At 29.5% G+C, this 20,744-nt stretch overlaps 1 protein-coding gene across 1 annotated transcript in view; it reads right to left on the reverse strand.

Moving 5' to 3' along the window:
- Positions 1–20,744, reverse strand: part of LOC117169504 (LHFPL tetraspan subfamily member 6 protein-like) — a 128,471-nt gene that overhangs the window by 31,932 nt on the left and 75,795 nt on the right. The window contains exon 3 of the mRNA XM_033355913.1: positions 4,303–4,478. Within this exon, the coding sequence (XP_033211804.1) occupies positions 4,303–4,478 (176 nt within the window). The remainder of the gene's footprint in view (positions 1–4,302; positions 4,479–20,744) is intronic.

Genomic DNA, 20,744 nt, shown 5'->3' on the forward strand with positions numbered 1-20,744 from the left:
GGGAGCTCTTCTTAATATTTTGACACCAAAATCATGTCGATACACCTTACCGACTGCGAGTAAAGCCACCCACGCTTTAACTTGACAGACTGTACCTTATTTAACTGTTGCGTTGACGCGGGTTTAGGTGCGCGGTAGATGGTGTGATTTTGACAACTGTTGGAATGACGCGACGATTTTGAATGCGCAGGTTCGTTTCTCCTGTGCTGGTTCTGACATTGAGTTATTTCCTGGCTCTTCGGTAATACTCTTGCTGTAATCGGGTCCTGTCGATTGAAATACTCAGGTCCCTTAAATGATCTGGTAACTGTTGTGACAGTGTGGTATCCACAAAAGCATTCCGGACTAGCATAGCAGAAAGTGGTGCTGTGAAGTTCACTTTGACAGGTCTCGGCTTTGGGAGAGTCTGAGAAAATTTTCCAATTCGCCAGGTTTTAAATTGGTCAAAATCAAATTTGTCAGATAGAAAGGATTGGAAGAGGTTAACAATAGATTTTGTCCTGAACTTGAAGAGAATTGCCCTGTGCCATCGGTGAAGGCGTAGCCTCAGGTAAACCGAAAATTCTTAAATTATTTTTGCACTTCAAACGGTCTTCAAACTCACCGAGTATATCCGAGTAGTGTCCTAGCGCATCTTTGGAAAGATATGGATCCTGGAGCTCCACAACTTTAACTTCAAGTTCATCAATCTTTTTCCTGTGAGAATCAATGACAGTCTCGCAATCTGACAGTCTAGTATTAAAAGCTTTGAAATCACGTGATAAATCTGAAACTGAGTTGTTTACCTTTTCTAAGTCCGCTGACAAGGCCTCTTTCATGATAGCGAACTCAGCACGAAGTAAAGCTTGAAAATCAAGTGGTCCCGGAGTGGTGGGGTGACCACAGCATTTCTAGTATCCTAAATGAGGTATCATAGTGGTTTTTTGGCACATCCAGGGTGGTAGTGGGTTTGGCAGTCCGGGAAAAAAAAATTTTCCTTGACTACCTTATCCTTGCAAATAACGCACGGATAATTTTCATCTTGAGAGGAGGGTACTGTGAGTCTGTTGTCGTTGTCCTGTGTACTCATGGTGGATTATTTATCACGACTCTATATTTTAGGCGATTGGTGTTGGTGAACTGATCCACACACCCAAACAGTGAACACGAGTACAGTCTAAACAAAAGTGACTATAGTATAGGCACAACTATGCACACTTTACTCAGTTAACAATAAATTACAGGATCTATTTAGCATCTTCACACATATGCAAAATGATTCAGTGGAAGAAAAAGTCTATAAGCCAGATCGAAGGCACAATAGGATCCAAAAAAGGTAGACAAATCGTAACACAGATCAACACGTGTCACTTTGAGGTTAGGAAAACCTATGATACAGTTTTTATCACCGATAAAGAGTCATAAAAGACTAGGAAAAGCACTTGCAGAGTACACGGGGGATGTGAACATCCATCAACTACAGATACGATACTCAAAACAATATAAAATATGAGAAAATTGAGTATACTAGCGAGAGGTTAAACAAACTTGCGAGCCGCGCGCACAGAGACTTTTTTTATGACGAAAAGCAAATTTTTGAAATAAATTCATCACCATTAATTGAATTGGTTGACTATGTGTTATTTTAGTTCATTTTTTTATACTGGAAAATTTTTCGAGCTACCATTTTTTTAAACTAAATTCTGCAAAATAAATAACAAATTTACTGGAATAGTTTAGAAAATAACATTGAATTTTCCTTTTAATCTAGAAAACATTTTTTTTATTCTCAAAACATTTCTAAATTCAAAAAATCTTTTTTTTTACAAAATTGTGCAAAATATACATTTCTCTCCAAATTTTAATAAATATCAAATTAAACCTTTTTAAATAATCTTGTTAATATACTATATCTGAACGTTCTAAATGTCTTTTAAAATTTGTCATAAAATTTTTTAAAGAGAACCAAATTTGCCTTCAAGACTTCCAGATTATTTTTTGAAATTTTTTTGGAAATACTTTGAAATCTTTTAGAACATTATCCTAAAGTTAATTTTTCACAATACACAATCATTTAACATTTTTCTGGAAATCTGATGAAAAATTTTTTATTCTCAATAATCTACAATAAAAAAAAAAATTTTTCGCAAGTAATTTTAATTCAATTTTGTTTTAAAAATCCCTTATTTAAAATAAAGAAATTATTAAAAAATTTACCAGAAATCTCGAGAAAATTTTATTGTTCTCCTGAATCCTTTGAAAATTCTTAAAAGGCTTCTGAATTCTAAATGCACTGATCGACCATAATAAATCACTGTGAAATGGATAAAATAGGAATTTGTAAATTATTTTGAAAACTTGGTTCCTATGTTGGGATTTCCTATTCAGAATGAGATTATTCAGTTCATGTTTAATTTAAAATCAAGTATACTGAAAAAATTTTTCGTCATAAATCTTAAGCTAAGTTTCATGAAAAGAGTTATGCCGAAAATCAATTTTTTAAATGAATTCATTAAAATTAATTAAATTTCTTTACAATCATTGAATCTCTTTCTATCTTTTCTGAATTCTTCAATAGCATTACCTTCTTTAATCCTAGTCGATCTACGTAAATAAATCCACAGCTTATCTACTTCTATCATTTTCTATCCCTTAGATAATCTAAGATTTTTTCTAACTTTTTAAATTCATATTGTCCTAGCCAAGCCAATCCATTTATATCTTTTCAGAAATATAAGACAGCCCTATCTTCGTGAATCTCAGTCTTTCTATCTGATGGATCCACAGCTTATCTACCTCTACGCTTTTTTATCCTTTGGGGATTAACAAATTTCTTTTATCTTTTTTAATGCCTATTTTCCTATTCAAGGCAATCCATTTATATCTTTTCAGAAATATAATATATAAGAAATATAAGATATCTTTATGAATCTCAGTCTTTTTATCTAATGAATCCACAGCTTATCCACTTCTATCCTTTTCTATGCGTTAGGCAACCTTAAATTTCGTCTACCTTTTTTAATCTCTATTTTCCTGTCCAAGTAAATCCATTTCTATCTTTTTTGAAATATAAGATAGCCCTAACTTTCTACATCCTAGTCTTTCCATCTAAATTAATGCCAAGCTTATTTACATCTATCCTTTTCTATCCGCTGGACAATAAACATTTTCGTCTATTTTTTTTAATCCCTATTTTCCTATCCAAGTAAATCCATTTCTATCTTTTTTTAAATATAAGATAGCCCTAACTTTCCGCATCCCAGTCTTTCTATATAAATTAATGCTAAGCTTATCTACATCTATCCTTTTCTATCCGCTGGAAAATAAACAATTTCGTCTATCTTTTTCAATCCCTATTTTTATATCCAAGTGCATCCATTTCCATCTTTTCTCAAATATAAGATAGCCTTATCTTTGTGAATCTGAGAATTTCTATCTAAATGACTGCAATGGATAAAGTCAGGGATACACATATATAAATCTAAGTAGACGCAACGGATAGGGCGTGAAAATCAAAAGATAGAGTTTGTGGGATGCAAAGTGTGCATTTGGAAAAGATTCAATATCTCTATCTTTTTCTATTCATACATTGCTATCTTTCTGAATCTGTTTAGTTCAATCAGGGTCCATAGCAAGTAAACATCAACGACTAATAAGCACATACAAATGAAATAATTTCTATTTAACAAGCGAGGCTTACTCTGAAAAGTGAGATTTTTTAGGAGAGAGGAAAGACTCAAGAAGTCTCCCCTCTCCAGTCAAGTCTGCATTCTCCCGCATATAGCGGCGTCGAAGACGCGGCTCAGGGACGGGATATAGATGAGACGCGGGTATGTAGTGGTGAGTGGTGGGAGGTGATTCACGGCATCCCGAGATCTCGAGCGGAAGCTTAGATTTCTCGGGTAACTAGCAACTCAATTATTAGCAATAATAACGCTCGGAATTTTTTTCGATGGGTTCATTAAAAAGAGAAACTCAAAAACTACCGAAAGGTGTGAAAACCTCGATTTCGATTATTTTTAGAGTAAGCCCCTTTTCTTCAGCGCATGTCATAAATATATCTTACGTCTAGAATAAGCCTTAAAAAGGACCTGAAATACAGGTTGAAACATGTCGAAAAATTTTTTGTAATAGAAATAACAAGTTTTAAAACACCAAAAAATCGGTATAGGCCTTAAAAAACATGATTTATTATTTATATTTGTTGATGTACGATTCTTGCTAGTCTGCAATATCAGAGGGTGGATGGGTTTTTCAAGGCAAGGGATGAATAATCTACTTTAATGGAAAAAGGAGCAAAACCAAAGGTACTCAGTTACTCACCAGATAGGAGTTGGAGAGATCCAAGAACCCGAGTGTGCTTCGGGGTCTTGAGAACATGTGGTAGGAAAGAGGAGGCTGCCGCCAAAAGGGTGAGTGCCCCAATCACGGCGATGGCTACTCCGATGCCGATGGTCACTGTGCTGGCTTGCCACCACGGGCTCGGAATATCCCAGAAGCTGAAAGTTCAATTCATCTCATAAGCATAAATATAGCACACATTCAACTCTTTTTTTTCTTTTTTTTTAATCTTAACTCGATGCCAAGAAGCAGGAGTGCCGATACAAAGTTTTACATCTTGACATCCTCATATAGGCCTTCCATTTAGAATTTCAATTAATTTGTTCGATCTTTTTAAGTTGAATTCATCTAGTTAAAAATTATTTTTGTATTTTAAAAATTATTATTTTAGACTAAAAATTTTCAGGATCCTTTTCGGGTGAAAAATGCATCTCTTTTGAGTTAAAAATTTAAAAATTAAAAATTAGTGATGGGTATTTCAATTTTTTGCTTTATTTAAAAAAAACTATTTTTTCTTCAAAGTTATATAACTTTTGACCTAATTTAACAATTTAAGATTTCTTTCGTATTTTGGTTGCTTACAAAAAGAAATAAAAACAAATGTTTAGAAAATATTTTGCATAGTTAAAACAATGCTAAAAAAATGTCTTTACTCATTCATGATATCGTGCACCATACAAATTCAATAAAAAATTGACGAAAAATATAAAAGGAGTTTTTTGTTGTTCAGAAAATTGATTTCCAATGTTCTTAAAAAACCAACTATAACTTTAAATAAAAAAATGTGGGTTCAAAAGAAAACAAAGCAAAAATTCAAATACGTGAAATTTTTTTCAAATATCGCGAAAATACATATCGCCGAATTTCCTTTTGCTTGATTTGAAGTGGATTCGGTCTTTTTTCTTAAAAATTCTTTTTTTTCTGAAAATTCTTATTTTATAGTATAAAAATCAAATGTTTTTTTTAATATACTTTTTAACTTAAAAGCGTAAATAATTAGTTAAAACCTGATTTATCTGACTAGAAAATTGAAGAAGCTTGTTAAAAATTTACCAATTTGGTTGAAGAATTAACTATTTTGTTAAAAATACATCTTTTTACATTGAATACTACTGTTTGATAATTCGTTGTTTCTAAAAAATGTGTTTTTTTTTTAAATAAAAATTTTACCAGTCCAATCATGGTATAAAGATGACCTTTTTGCCTAACAATTTGTCTTTTGCTATAAAATTAATCTTTCTTGTCAAAAGTTCAGCTATTTTGTGAAATTCCCATTTTATAATTGAAACTTAAAAGGTTTTGTTGTGAATTCTTTCTTTAGAATTAAAAATTAATCTTCTGGTGTTAAAAATTCCACGGTATTCTGAAAAATTCTTTCTTATTTACTTGAAAATAAAACTATTTCGTTCAAAATTCTTCCTTTTTCGTTGAATTTACCTGTCTGATAATAATTCGTCTTTTTTCAAATGTTTTTTTTTTGCAATATAAATTTAAGCATACTATTTATGGTTGCTTAATTATACTATTTGCAGATAAATTTATTTGGTTTGTAAAAATTAATCTTATATCCTAATAATTCATAATTGTAGTTGAGAAATTCAGCTAACTGATAAAAAACGTAACTATTTTTTTAAAGGCTTTATTGTTTTTTCGAAAATCAAATTATTTGGTTGAAGTAATATATTTTGGTTGGCGAAATTTAAAACACGATCTAGATTTTTGAATATTTATAACACAAAAAGGTATTTTTTGTTTAAAAAATTAATGCCAAAAGAGTATTTTATAAGGTTTTCAAAATTGAAAACAAAATCTCGAAGATATTAAGATACATTTTTTATTTTGCAGGACTTAAAAAAAAAGAAAGAAGTCGAGTTTCAAGATTATGGATTTATCATTAGATTCGCGAAAAATTGTGAAATGTTTCTTTCTAACTATTTTTTTTAGAAAATGTTTAAAAAGATTGCAAAACTAATTTTAGTGCATAAATTAATGTTTACAGCTTAAAAATTCTTAAAATTATATAATTTTGAAAATTTATCAATGTTTTTATTTATTCTTGAATTCATAGCATTAAAAATGATAGCATGGATTTCTATTTTACACATTTTTTAATTGCAAAATTTATAAAAGTTAAAATTCTGCAGTTTAAAGGATCTCAATTAAAAATTGAAAATTGAAAATTATTAAAAGCTACCATGCCATGTGCTTCAATTATTCGGGTATTGAATGAACATTTCTTGAAAGCTTATTTAAACAATTCTTTCATAATTGTTTAAATTTCAATGCAGCCAAATTGTTTCTTTTTTTACCTTTTTTTTAAATATTTATTTTGTTTCTGAGTTGTGAAAAATTGCTCTAAAGGTGCGCTGAGATTCGAACCCATGCCTTTCAGATTGCCGGAGAGTAATAAAAATTATTATTAAAAAAAATTGATCTTAGACCAGTCGACAACCAAACATTAACATTAAATTATTTCATACATTTATCTGATCAAAACGACAACATCAAAAAATATTATGTTAATTGAATTTTTTAATTACTTAGTTAAAAATTTAACTATTTTGTAAAAGTCAGCTTTTATATTAGGAAATACATTTTTGGTCTAACATAAATTAATAAATTAAAAATATTTTAATTTGTGCCTCGAATACTGTTTTCTTTGGTTTATGAAAGATGGCTAAACGAGAACTGTTTTGTCGAAAATTCAACTGTCTTTTTCAAATGTTGCCCTTTCACTCATTCTAAATTAATTTCTTGTAAAACTCGGGCATTCTGAAATGCTACAATATCCCATAAAACTAATTTCTGAAATTGGTTCTAATTTAGAGTATTTCTGGCCATAAATGAGAGAAACTCCTGCAAGGAACGCGAATCTGACGAGCTTAAAATCCTTCAAGCTTAAGGACCTTAAGTCCTCTAAAAGCAATTCTGGGAACGTGGTTGCGCAGCAATCGTTCTACAGCGACAATAAAGGTTTACAGGCAGTCGTAAAGTTACGACAGTGGTGAAAACCAACCCGTTTAAAATTACTTCCAACAATTACAAGTATTTACGTCCCCCTTAATGAGAAATTGCGCTAAGTTAAAATTAGGAACACTAAGGTGGTCCGAAAATTCGACTGTCGATTTTTGGTGATCTCTCCCTCTAATTTGTTCATTTTTCAGAAAAAGAATGGGGGTTTAAACAGGAAACGCTGAGTTTTAAAAATGGAAAAAGAAGAGCTTGTTATAACTGAAAATCAGGAAAAATAAAATTGTCAGCCCCGAAAGATTTCCGAACAATGAAATTCTCGAATTTTAAAATTTCCGAATCATAAAATTTCCGGACAGTTAATAATATTACCGAATTGTAAAATTAGAGCAAAATAAATTTTCCGAACTGTTTATAATAATATCGAAACCGAAAATTCCCGAATAACAAAATTACCACATAATAAAATTCCCGAATTGGAAAATTTTCGAATCATAAAATTTCCGAGCAGTTTATAATACTACTAGAGAGGACAATTTCCGAAAGGTTTAAAATATTGCTGAAGTGGACAATTAGTGAAATGTTTATAATATTACAGAATTGGAAAATTCCCAAGTAATAAAATTTCCGAATTGGGAAATTTCCCAATTATGAAATTCTCCAACTGTTTACAATGTTATCTAATTGGGAAATTCCGCAATAATAAAAAAATGCGCAATTCATAAAACTCTCGAATAATAAAATTCCCAAAATTGAAGAATTTCCGGTTAATAAAATTCCCGAGCAGTCTATAATAGTACCAAATTGGTAGAATATCCTAATAATAAAATTTCCAAATTATAAAATTCCTAAATAATAAAATAAAAGAATTGGAAAGTTCATAAATAATAAAATTCCCGAATTAAAAAAATTCCGAGCAGTTCATAATAATATCGACTTTAAAAATTCCTGAACAATAAATTTCTCGACTTATGGATTTCCCAAACTTACCATAATATAAACGAATTGAAAAATTCTCAAAAACATAAAATTCATAAATGATAAAATTCACGAATAATAAAATTCCCCAATTGGAAAATTTCCGAATAATAAAATGCCGAGCAGTTTATGATTTCGCCGAATTGGAAAATTTCCGAATAATAAAAAGCCCGAAATGGGAAATTTCCAATCATGAAATTCACAAACTGTTTATAATATTACCGAATTGGGAAATTTCCTGATAATAAGATTCTCAAATTATAAAATTCTCGAATGATAAAATCCCCGAATTCAAAAATTTCCGATTCATAAAATTCTCGAGTACGATAACCAACTTGAAAAATTCCTGAATAATAAATTTTCCGAATCACGGAATTCCCGAACTGTTTATAATATAACCGAATTGGAATATTTCCAAACTACAAAATTCCTTAATTTTAAAATTTCCAAAAAATAAAATTTTTCACTTGCAAAATTAACTAATCATATAATTCTCAAGCAGTATATATTGTAGAATGATTTTCGAAAAAAAAATTATTTGTTTAAAAAATTTTTCTCCTGTAAAGCATGAAACGTTATTATTTTCTAGTATTATTGATCCAATGAGTATAACAAAATTGCTGAATTTTTAATAAAATAATTAAACTTTTAAACAACTAACAAAATTTTTGCTTTAAAAATATTAATTCGCAAATAAAAATATATTAGCAGATTTTTTAATTAAAAAGATTCAGTTTTACAGAAAAGTAGGATTTCTCAAGTCAAAAGGTAGAATTTTATTTTTAAAACGATTTTGCAGTCAAGAGAAATAAAAAGAATTTAACCAAAGTGTTGAATTTTCAAGCGAAAGAGACGAATTCCCTACAAAATAGTTTAACTTTCAACCCAAAATTACTATTATTTAAAAAAAATTACAATCTACATCAAAATAGTTCCATTTTTTAAGTAAATAAATTTTTAACTGAAAGATAAAAATTTCAGCAAAAACGGTGAATTTTAAACCGAAAAGAAATAATCCAAGAAAGATTTTTTAGTCCGAAGAAAAACAAAAATTAAACCATATTGTTGATTTTTTAAGCCAAAAAGGCGAATTTTCTATGAAACGTTACAATTTTTAATCCAAAAATATAAATTAAAAAAAAAAGTAATATTCAACAAAACAGCTAAATTTTTTCAAACAATAAACTCACAGCTGAATAATAACAATTTAAAAAAAAGATGAATTTTCAAACGAAAATAAAGTAGTAAAGTTTTGAATCTAAAATAATTAACTTTCAACAAAAAATAGTTGAATTTTTAAAAGTAAGGAGATGAATTTTCGAGAAAAAATTTTTTTAACATAAATAAACTTTTATTTTATAGATGCACTCTAAAACACGTTGAACGAATATTTAACTTTGAAAATAATTTTTTTTTAGTGCATGTAAAAATTTATGACTTGGATTTTGTGGAAAAAACCAGTATTAGGTGAATTCGAGTCCGAAATAAATAATTTAAAAAAGGGGCCGGCTTCTGTAGCAACAGCCGTATAGTATTTTTTATGACAGGAAATATCAAAAAATAGTTTTACTGTCAGCTTTTTCATCACTTACCATTTTTTAATTAAAAAATGTTTTTTTACGATTCCAAACACTATTCTTATGGAAATTTGTAGACAAAATTCGGGACAGCAGTTTATTCAGCAATTTCTAGTGAAAAATAGGCTTAGAAAACTATTGACATGGCTATCTTTAAAATTAAAATTGCATCTTTAATTTTGTTTAAATTGATTAACTGATTAATATAAATTCAACTCACTGATATTATAAACAAACGAAAACTTCTAGAATTTATTCTGTATCTTTCTCAGCGCAACAAAACCTACATTTAATGAGCAATATTATCAGAAGCGGGTTTTTTTCCAGCAATTCTAAATACTATTGTTTTGGAAATTGTAAGCTGAGATTTTGTATAAAGCAGCAGCTGGTTCCTTCACTACCGTAACGCTCCTGTCCATGCAGCGCAGCTCATTCAGAAATTTCTGGTGAATAATGATACAAAGTGACCGGCCTTTAAAGCAACAATACTGCAGTATTTTTATAAGAGTAGCATTATCAGAAACGAGTTCTAGCATCAGTCTTTTTCGTAATAACTATTTTCTACTAGTAAATGAATTTTTGGATTCTCAAAACTATTGTTTTGGGAACTTTTATCACAAATTTTGGGTAACATTACAATTCGTTTTTTTCAGTACCGCAACGCTCCTATCCATTTAGCGCAGCTTAATCAGCAATTTCTGGTGAAACAAGTTGTTGCACAAATATCGGAATAACTATCTTTAAAATAGAAATTCCATATTTAATTTTGATTAAATTGATAAACTAGCATTTTCTGTGAAGTAAATTAATTCTAAAAAATGATTTTTTGTATAATTTAATGTATGTATAATTGATAATCAGGTGTTATATGCCATGAATTCAACTCGCTCCTAATACAATAATCGAGAAACGAACTTCTATAATTTATTCCGTATCTTGCTCGGCGCAATATAACCTACATAGTTAATCCCTTTTAACTTGAAAGTTCTCTAAGAAAGTAAAGAAATGCTAATTGCAATCCGTCTTTCGCATTTTCAGTTCCAGTCCCCGTCGAGATACTTTTCTCTCGAAGATTTTACTCCACTCAATTGATAATTACGGTTCTGTTAGCAATGGAAAATCGTCTAACAAGAAGTCTCCCTCGAACACAGTTCGCTTAAAAGGTTCTTTCAGCATTAAAATTTATTTTTAGAAGCAACCTCATATTGATGCGAGCATAAATGTATAAAAAGACGACCATGTAGTTTCATATATCTCTAGGTTCTAAATTTAACGACTAAAAGGATAACTTTTCAACAATGTTCGTAAATTTTATACCAAAAAATGTAATTTATCAATTGTAATTATCGGCGAAAAAGTATATTTTTAACGCAGAAATGGAACATTTGCATTTGTAGCCAAAAAATTATTTTTCACGAAAAAATCGAATTTATAAAAATAGTGGTAAAGTTTTAGTAACAAAATGCATTTTTACGATAATATTGAAATTTTTAGTAAAATATATAAATACTTGAATAAAAAATTGTACGTAAGAAAATACGTGAATTTTTTAATGAAAAAGGTAAATTTTATCTGAAAATAGAATTGAAATTTTCAGTTAAAAAAATCAATTTTCAAACAGCAAAACTTTTGACAAGCTATTTCAATTTTCATAACAGAAAAGTTAAAATTCAAAATAAAATTATCGAATATTAATAAAAATACATTAATGTTCCATTACATAGTTCAATTCACAACCTTACGAGATTTTATCACCAAAATAGTCGAGTTTTTAACAAAATAAATGTATTTTCAAACGAAAATACCTAAGGTAGAGGTTTAGTCAAAAAATAAATCTTTAAAAAAAAACACAAATTCTTTTAAAAAGTTAAATTTTATGACAGAAAGATCACTTTTTCATGTGAACTTAATTTTTAGTTGAAAATGTTTATTTTCAGCAAGAAAAATGTTGCCTTTGATAAAATATTAATATTTTTAACTAAGGAAATTAATTTTGAATTAAAAAAGATCAGTTCTTAAACAAGTAAATTGAATTCTTAACAAAAACATAAATCTTGTACCAAGGAGTTGATCAACTGTTCGTTCTTCTGGTTGATATTGTTAGTTAAAAAATTGATCTGCTAGGTGAAAAATAATTGTGTTTTGTAAAAAATCATCGATTTGGTTAAAAGATCATCTACATTTTAATTTTTAGCATGGCGGCCTAATAATTACTATTGTTCATTCTTATAAAAAAATAAATATATAATTAGTAAAAAAATTGTCTTTTTTATCTTAAAATCCGATTTCATATAGCAATCAATTATCTAGTGCATAAGAAAATATGTAAATTACCAATAATTATTCGCACGGCCAACAATGTGACTCGTGCGTTTCCATAATATTTTGAGGTGGATATGAATCTATAGAAATAATATAGTGTTTTTTATTAAGTTTAAAAGACATTTCTTTGGTAGAAGGTTCGACTTTTTTGGTATAAAATTATTCTTTTTTCTGAAAATTTATTCCTTTGATGGAAACTTTATTTAATTTGATAAAATGTTTTGTTTGTATGTTTGATTTGTGGCTCTTTCCGGGCAATAAAAACGCCTTGTAGCTCTTTCCGGTTACAAGAAGCACGTCGAGGCTCTTGCTGGCCAATCAGAACGCGCTGTGACTCTTTCCGGTCAACGAAAACTCGTTGAGGCTTTTTCCGGTCAAACATAAGGAGTTGTGCCTCTTTCCAATCAATTGGAACGCTTTTTGGCTCTTTCTGGTTAATCAGAAGGCGTTGTGGCCAATTCTGGGCAATCAAAACGCGTTGTGGCTCTTTCCGGTCAATCAGAAGGTGTTGTAACTCTGTCTGGTTAATCAAAACGCGTTGTATATTTTTCCGTTCAAACAGAAGGCATTGTCGCTCTTTCCGATCAATCGAAACGCTTTGTGGCTCATTCTGGCAAATCAGAAGGCGTTGTGACTCTTTTCGGTCAATCAGAAGGCGTTCTGGTCAATTCTGGGCAATCAAAACGCGTTGTGGCTCTTTCCGGTCAATCAGAAGGTGTTGTAACTCTGTCTGGTTAATCAAAACGCGTTGTACCTTTTTCCGGTCAAACAGAAGGCATTATCGCTCTTTCCGATCAATCGAAACGCTTTGTGGCTCTTTCTGGCAAATCAGAAGGCGTTGCGACTCTTTTCGGTCAATCAGAAGGCGTTCTGGTCAATTCTGGGCAATCAAAACGCGTTGTGGCTCTTTCCGGTCAATCAGAAGGTGTTGTAACTCTGTCTGGTTGATCAAAACGCGTTGTACCTTTTTCCGGTCAAACAGAAGGAGTTGTGGCTCTTTCCGATCAATCGGAACGCTTTGTGGCACTTTCTGGTCAATCAGAAGGCGTTGTGACTCTTTTCGGTCAATCAGAAGGCGTTCTGGTCAATTCTGGGCAATCAAAACGCGTTGTGGCTCTTTCTGGTAAATCAGCAGGCGTTGTGACTCTTTTCGGTCAATTAGAAGGCATTGTGGCCAATTCTGGGCAATGAAAACGCATTGTGGCTCTTTCCGGTCAATCAGAACGCGTTGTGACTCTTTCCGGTCAACAAAAACTCGTTGCGGCTTTTTCCGGTCAAACAGAAGGAGTTGTGGCTCTTTCCAATCAATCGGAACGCTTTGTGGCACTTTCTGGTCAATCAGAAGGCGTTGTGACTCTTTTCGGTCAATCAGAAGGCGTTCTGGTCAATTATGGGCAATCAAAACGCGTTGTGGCTCTTTCCGGTCAAACAGAAGGTGTTGTAACACTATCTCGTTAATCAAAACGTGTTGTATCTCTTTCCTGTCAAAAAGAAGGAGTTGTGGCTCTTTCCAATCAATCGGAACGCTTTGTGGCTCTTTCTGGTAAATCAGAAGGCGTTGTGACTCTTTTCGGTCAATCAGAAGGCCTTGTAAGCCATTCTGGGCAATCAAAACGCGTTGTGGCTCTTTCCGGTTCATCAGAATGCGCTGTGACTTTCCGGTCAATAAAAGCGTGTTGTGGCTCTTTCCGGTCATCTTATAAATACATTAATTATCTAATAAACTAACAAAATTTTAAATAAAAAATTATTATTTGCATAAACGACAAATTTCTCTAGTGTGTTTCTATAAGATGCAGGAAGACGTAAGCTTTATAGAATTATTATAGTGTTTTATATTACGGTAGTCATCATGTTACTTTGGCCTTTGAAAGCGCGAATTTACAACGTTTTAACACGGTACTAATGCTCACATCATGTACCATTTACTCGGATCATGTACGCATATACACTCTCTATTTAATGATTAGGATTATACTACTGCTGGCTCCAGTAAACGATTTATATGGCTTTGAAAGGGATATTTCTGCTGAATCAAAATTCAGAATCGAATCACTGGTCAAATTAGATCGAAATGCTCGATATCAGCTGAAACTGTAATTAAATTTAGTGCATCGATATCTTTTAATCCACAAGATACATGAATTCTCCAACCAAATAAATAAATTAAAAAATTTAATTTACAGAAAAAAAAAACAATTTTTGGCACAAAGAAATATTTTTAAGAAAATAGTTTAATTGTCAGCAAAGAAGAATTATTTTCTATAAAGAAAAATAATTTTATATCAAAAGGGTGAATTCTGAACAAAATACATGAATTGTTAACGAAAAATTTTATTTTTAAACAAGAAAAATTAACGTTAAATCCAAAAATGAAAGGAACAGAATTACATTACGAATATCATTTTTTTGAAGGAAAAACAACAAGTTTTTAAGAAATTAGTTTAATTTTGAACCGAAAAGATAAGAAAAGTTTTGAATAGAAGAAAAGAACTTTCGACAAAATAGATGAATGTTCAACTCAAGAAATTTTCATCCAACGAATTTCATTTTGCACTACCAAAAATTAAATTTGAACCCCTTAATGGCTAATGTTGCAGCTAAGCAGCATTCACAATTTTTTTTCTTAATTTGCATGTAACACGCTTAGAATTCCGCAAAATAAATGAATGCATTAGATTAAAGTGGGCTCTTCCGTAACTCGTAAGGCGGTTCTGAAATATCTTATACTCAAAAGAAACCGATAAAATGATAAAATTTAAAAAAAAACATTTTCTTGCAAAAATCAAGCAGAGGACGGCCATATATTGATCATGATTTTTTTTAGGTTTTTTATTTCACGGGATCAAGTTTTGGCCATTAAAGGGATAACTAAGAACACCGAATCTTTCAGTAAGTAGTTTCATTTTAAAAATATATATGAAAAAACATATTTTCCCAGGTAAATGAATTTTTTACCACAATACACAAATTTTTCTAAAAAGACATTAATTTTCAACAAAAAAGGTGAATTAAAAAATCTAATATTTACATTTTTGGTAAAAAAAATTAATTCAAACAAAATATAATTTTTTTAAATCTAGTTTAGTTTTCCACACAAGAAAATAATTTTTGATCCAAAAATTTAATTGTTTACCAAAAACAACGAATTGCTAAGAGGATTCAAGAATGTTCATATTCGTTAATATTATAAAATTTGAATATTTTCAAATTCGCTAATAGTATAAACTCTCACGAATTTTATTATTTGGTAAGTTTTTAACTCAGGAATTTCATTATTCTAGAATTTTTAAATGTGGGAATTTTATTATTCGCGAATTTTCCAATTCGTCAATTTTATTGTACGGAAATTTTAATTTTTAAATAGCGTAATATTATAAACTGTCAGGAAAGTTATTTTTCGCGAATTTTTAAATTTGGTAATATATTACACTGCCAGAAATTGTATTCTTCGGGAATTCTCCAACTCGGAAATTTTAATATTCTCAAATTTTCTATTTCCTTATTTTTATTATTCGGAAATTTTTTAATTCGTTAATATTATAAAATCTGTCATGAATTATATTATTCTGGGATTTTCTAAAGGAAATTTTATTAATCTGAAATTTTCAAAATTGGTAATATAATAAACAATCAGGAATTATATTAATCGGGAATTTCATTATTCAGGAAATTTCTAATTCGAAAATTTCATTATAGAATTTTTTTTTCAAATTCAGTAATATTATAAGCTGTCGTAAATTGTATTATTCGCGATTTTTCAAATTTGGTATTATATTAAACTGCCAGGAATTTTATCATCGGCGACTTTCATTATTTTTAAATTTTTTATTCCGAAATTTTATTATTCTAGCATTTTCAAAAATCAGTAATATTGTAAGCTGCCAGGAATTTCATAATTCGGGACATTTCAAATTCGGTAATATTATGAACTGCCAGGAATTTTCTGATTCAAGAATTTTCCAATTCAGGAGTTTTATCATTCTAATATTTTCAAATTTTGTAATATTAAAAACAGCCAGGAATTTAATTATTCGAGAATTTGATTATTCGAAAAATTACTTTTTCGGTAATTTGGCAAATTATGTCATTCAAATTGTTTACATGTTATAAATTGCAAAAGAATTTTCAAAAGATTGATCGAAAAAAAATATTTCTCAGTTAAGTTTCGAAAAAATAGCTAAAAAAGTAACGATTTCCATAGTGACTGTTGCTGAAAAAGTGTAAATGCTAATCAATTTGTTACTCATTTAAAGTCTCAATAATTGATTAATTATATTGAAATTGGATTAACATCCGGTAATTTCCTATCTCAATAAAAAAAACAATGTTAACTTTAAAAAGTTTTAAGTCGCCTTCTTCATAAACTATAAAATTTAGAGAAAAAAAATATTTATAGAAAGCGATAAGCAGAAAGAAATAATTAATAAAAAAGTAAATAATACGGAAATCTACAACAAAAACATACCTAAAGTCTAAAAAAAAGTATAGAAAAAATCAAAAGATTTTTTTTTATGTAGTTTATAATAAATGACCAATGAAGAGCGTGAGTTTGCGAAGCTCTTCGCCTAGGATGATTGCTAGATAGATTGATCAGCAACCTGAGACTCAGCAGTGTTGCGGAACAAACTTTTAATTTAAATAGGCCTAATAGTATAATAACAATTGAAAAATAATAATTTGTTTATATTTTAGCACTTTTATGAAGTCGCTTTTTAAATTTACTTTTCAAACTTTCAAATAGTTTTTAATAAAAAATAAGTAAAACTTTTAAGGATAGGATAGTAAGTGAATAATGAGAGCCCAGAATAAAGGCTCTATTTGCGAAATATGTCGTACAATGGAAGGCGAACAAAACAGAAAAAGTGCCACGTGCTGAAAAGTCTTTTTGTCTTTTCAGATGAAAAGGAGCAACATCATATGCACCCCATCGCGGCTCACCGGAGTTTCTATTTTCGCGCAAAAGGCTTTTGTTTTCATTTTTTCGCATTACCTAGACGCGAGATACATGAATTTTCTCTTTCGCCGCGTCTCACATCACAAGTATCATTTTAATTATTATTATAATTGTATTAAAAAAATTAAAAGTAGTGCTCCTCGCTTGGCCAGTTAAACTCTCAAAAAATTAAAATAATTTCTAAGCTCAATGTTTTATAAATTATTCAACAAAACTATTAAATTATAATAAATATAAATTATTTTCTAAGCAAAATTTCCAGCTTTCTAAGCTCATAGTCCTTACCATTAAAATTATCTGAAATTTGTACCTCAACTATTGTTATTAATTCTATTAATTCCGTGCTTCAAATCAATTTTAATTTCTTCAGCAAATTCATTATTTCATGTGAGAATTCTAATTCTGTCGAAAATTCCATTTATTGCATATAACTTATATTTATTTCGCGCCCTAACTCATAATTATAATAATTATTAAATAAATTTAATATTTCATTTCAGAATTGTAATTCTTTTGAAACTTCCGTTTTCTAAGTCAGGGTATTTATAAATAATTTTATGAAGTTAAAATTTTTTTATTTATTTCGTACCCAACTCATAATTATAATTATTTCCACAATTTAACCGTTTAAATCAGAATTTTAATTCTTTTTAAAATGCCATGTTCTAAATTGTGATAATCGTAATTAATTATATGTTTATGTTTTGAAATACCTCTTTTATTTATCGCGTATTTTGTGTCCTAACTCATAATTATAATTATTTTAGGTAATTCACCGCTTTAAGTCAGAATTCTAATTATTTTAAAAAGTCCGCTTTCAATATTAAGACAATTTGAATTATTTATATATATTTTTGAAACATTTTGTTTATATATTCCGAGCATCAACTCATAATTATAATCATTTTAGAAATTTCAACGTTTCATGTGAGAATTGAATTAATTTAGAAAATCCGTGTTCTAAGTTAGGGAATATGCAAATATTGAAATGAATTTTTCAAGTATTTTGCTTATTAAATCCGTGCCTTAACTCACTATTATAATTATTATAGAAAGTTTAATTTTCTAAGTCAGTATTTTGATTTTATTTTAAATTCCGTGTTCTAATTCCGGAAAGATGTAATTATTTATATGAATTTTTTCAAGATTTCGTCTATTTATTCCATGCATCAGCTCACAATTATAATTACTTTAGAAAATTCAAAGGTTCTTAGTCCGAATTATATTTTTTTTCAAATATCGGGTTTTAAGTCCGAATGGTTGTAATTATTTTTATAAATCTTAATAATATTTAGTTTTTTCATTAAATGCACCAAATTATAGTTATAATTAATTTAAAAAGTGTATAGTTTGAAGTCTTATATTTATTTTTATTTCAGACAATTCACTGTTTCAAGTCAGAATTGTAATTATTATAAATAATTCCCTATTGTAAGTAGGAATGACGATTTTTTCCAATATTCCCGGTTCACACTCAGATTCCCTAATCATAGAGCAACACTGGTATTTTTAAAAAAATACTGCCGGGTCAAAATCGTTATTTTGAAATAATATAACCATTTAGTTTAACGTGGCAACAACAGCTCGTTAATCGCTTGCAGTGCATAACGAAAGTAATTTACTTTGTAACAGATTGATAGTTTTCCTATACATTTATATCAGTGTTAACCCACATAAATACTTCCTAAAGTGAAAAAGATAGTCTGGCTGCAGGCGTCGTAAGTTAAATTTTCCGCGAATTTACACGTGAACGGGGCAATTGGAAAACAGCTTAGCGCCGACTGTGGTTCGGGAAACAAATGTTCCCGTAGACTGGTTACACGTACATTCACCAACATTAATTTTCGTAAAAATAATCGGGTCAGAAAAGTAATATTAGGGACAATTTCTGATATTTTGAAACTGTCACGTGTGACTGAAGCTGAGTCACCCTTATTGTTTATTTACAAAATATAAATTTTATTTTTTATAAAACTTTGACAAAAAATGAATTCTTTAGACATACTTTTGTTTACATTTGAGAACATTGATATCCAGACTAACTTGGATAAGAAGAAACTTGATTGGAGCTTTCCGAGAATAGAGGACGAGCAGCGATTTCGGATGAGTGGCGTCGCGCAGCAGTTTTGGATGAATGACGTTACGCGGCCGTTTCGGATGAATGAAGCCGCGCAGCGGTGTCGGATGAATGACTCTGCACGGCAGTTTCGAATGAATGACGCCGCGCGGCAGTTTTTGATTAGTGACGCCACGCGGCGATTTCGAATGAATGACGCCGCGCGACAGTTTCGGAAGAGAGACACCACGCAGTGGTTTCGGATGAGTAGCGCCCCGGGGGGATGTGCAGTACTGATGCACGAAAATGCAGTAGCTTAGTGATGGGGCACTGTACACCAACGGCCTATTATTAACTCTTTTTTCCTATTTTTAAGATTTCTTTTTTTTTAAATCTACTAATATATATTAAGCTCTAAATTAATCTTGGTTTGTTAAATATTCTATATAAATTTATTTATATTTATATTTCTAATTTATATTTCTATATAAATTCAATTATTTTGTTAAAAAGTAATTTTTTTAAAGAAAATTCAACAGCTTGGTTGAACGACTTAGTTAACTGATCATTTTTTGATTAAAGATTTGATTGCTTGAAAATTTAACAATTTTGTTAAAATCTCGTTTTATTTATCGTTGAAAATTTATCTTTTTTATTTTAAAATACAACTAATTTTTAAAAAATACAATACTATTCCATTTTTGGTTAGAAAATTGAAATTTCTTTGTTAAAAGTTCATGTATTTAATTGATTTCGTCTTTGGTTGAAAATTAATCTATTGTAGTTTTCTTGTATTATTTTTAAACTCATCTTTTTGGTGAAATGTTTTAATTTTTTTTAAAATCGACTGTTTTGGTTGAGAATTAATTATCTTTGCTCAAAAGGTGACTTTTTTATTCTTGGCTAACGTTGATATTTTATTGTCAAAAGTTTATCTATATTGTTTTTTGATCTTCTGATATTTTTTAATATTTTTTTGCTGAAATAGTAAATGTTTCATGTCGATAGTTTGTAAAAAATTATTTCTTTTTTTTGGTTGAAAATTCATCATTTTCATTCAAGATCCAAGTATATTGCTCGTGAATTAACTTCTTGCGAAATATTTATATTTTCGGATTGAAAATGTTATAATAGTTGATATTTAAAAGTTTTTTTACTGTAAATCAAAAACAATTGAATTAATAAAAACGACTTTTCATCAAAATAAATACATCTTTCAACCAAATGGAAGAATTTTCAACCATAAGTGTTGAACTTACAAAAAAAGAAGGTAATTTTTAACAAAGTAGTTTAACTTTTAATCAAGTAGATTTATTTATATAAAAAAGTGTGAATTTGAGCGTGAAACATCAGAGTCAAATGGAAACTTAAAAAGATTTTAATTTCAAATGAAACAGTTACAATCTTAATAAAAAAGATGACATTTCAACCAAAGGAGAGGAATTTTCAAACAAAAAAGATGTTTCTGTTAAAACAAAGTTTTAGGCAAATTTATCATTCAAAGACAAAGAGAATTTAGAATAAAAAAAATGTCAAAAATAACCATTTATTTTTAACGTTTTTT

Source organism: Belonocnema kinseyi, chromosome 3 (genome assembly GCF_010883055.1).
Source record: "Belonocnema kinseyi isolate 2016_QV_RU_SX_M_011 chromosome 3, B_treatae_v1, whole genome shotgun sequence".
NCBI lineage: Eukaryota > Metazoa > Arthropoda > Insecta > Hymenoptera > Cynipidae > Belonocnema > Belonocnema kinseyi.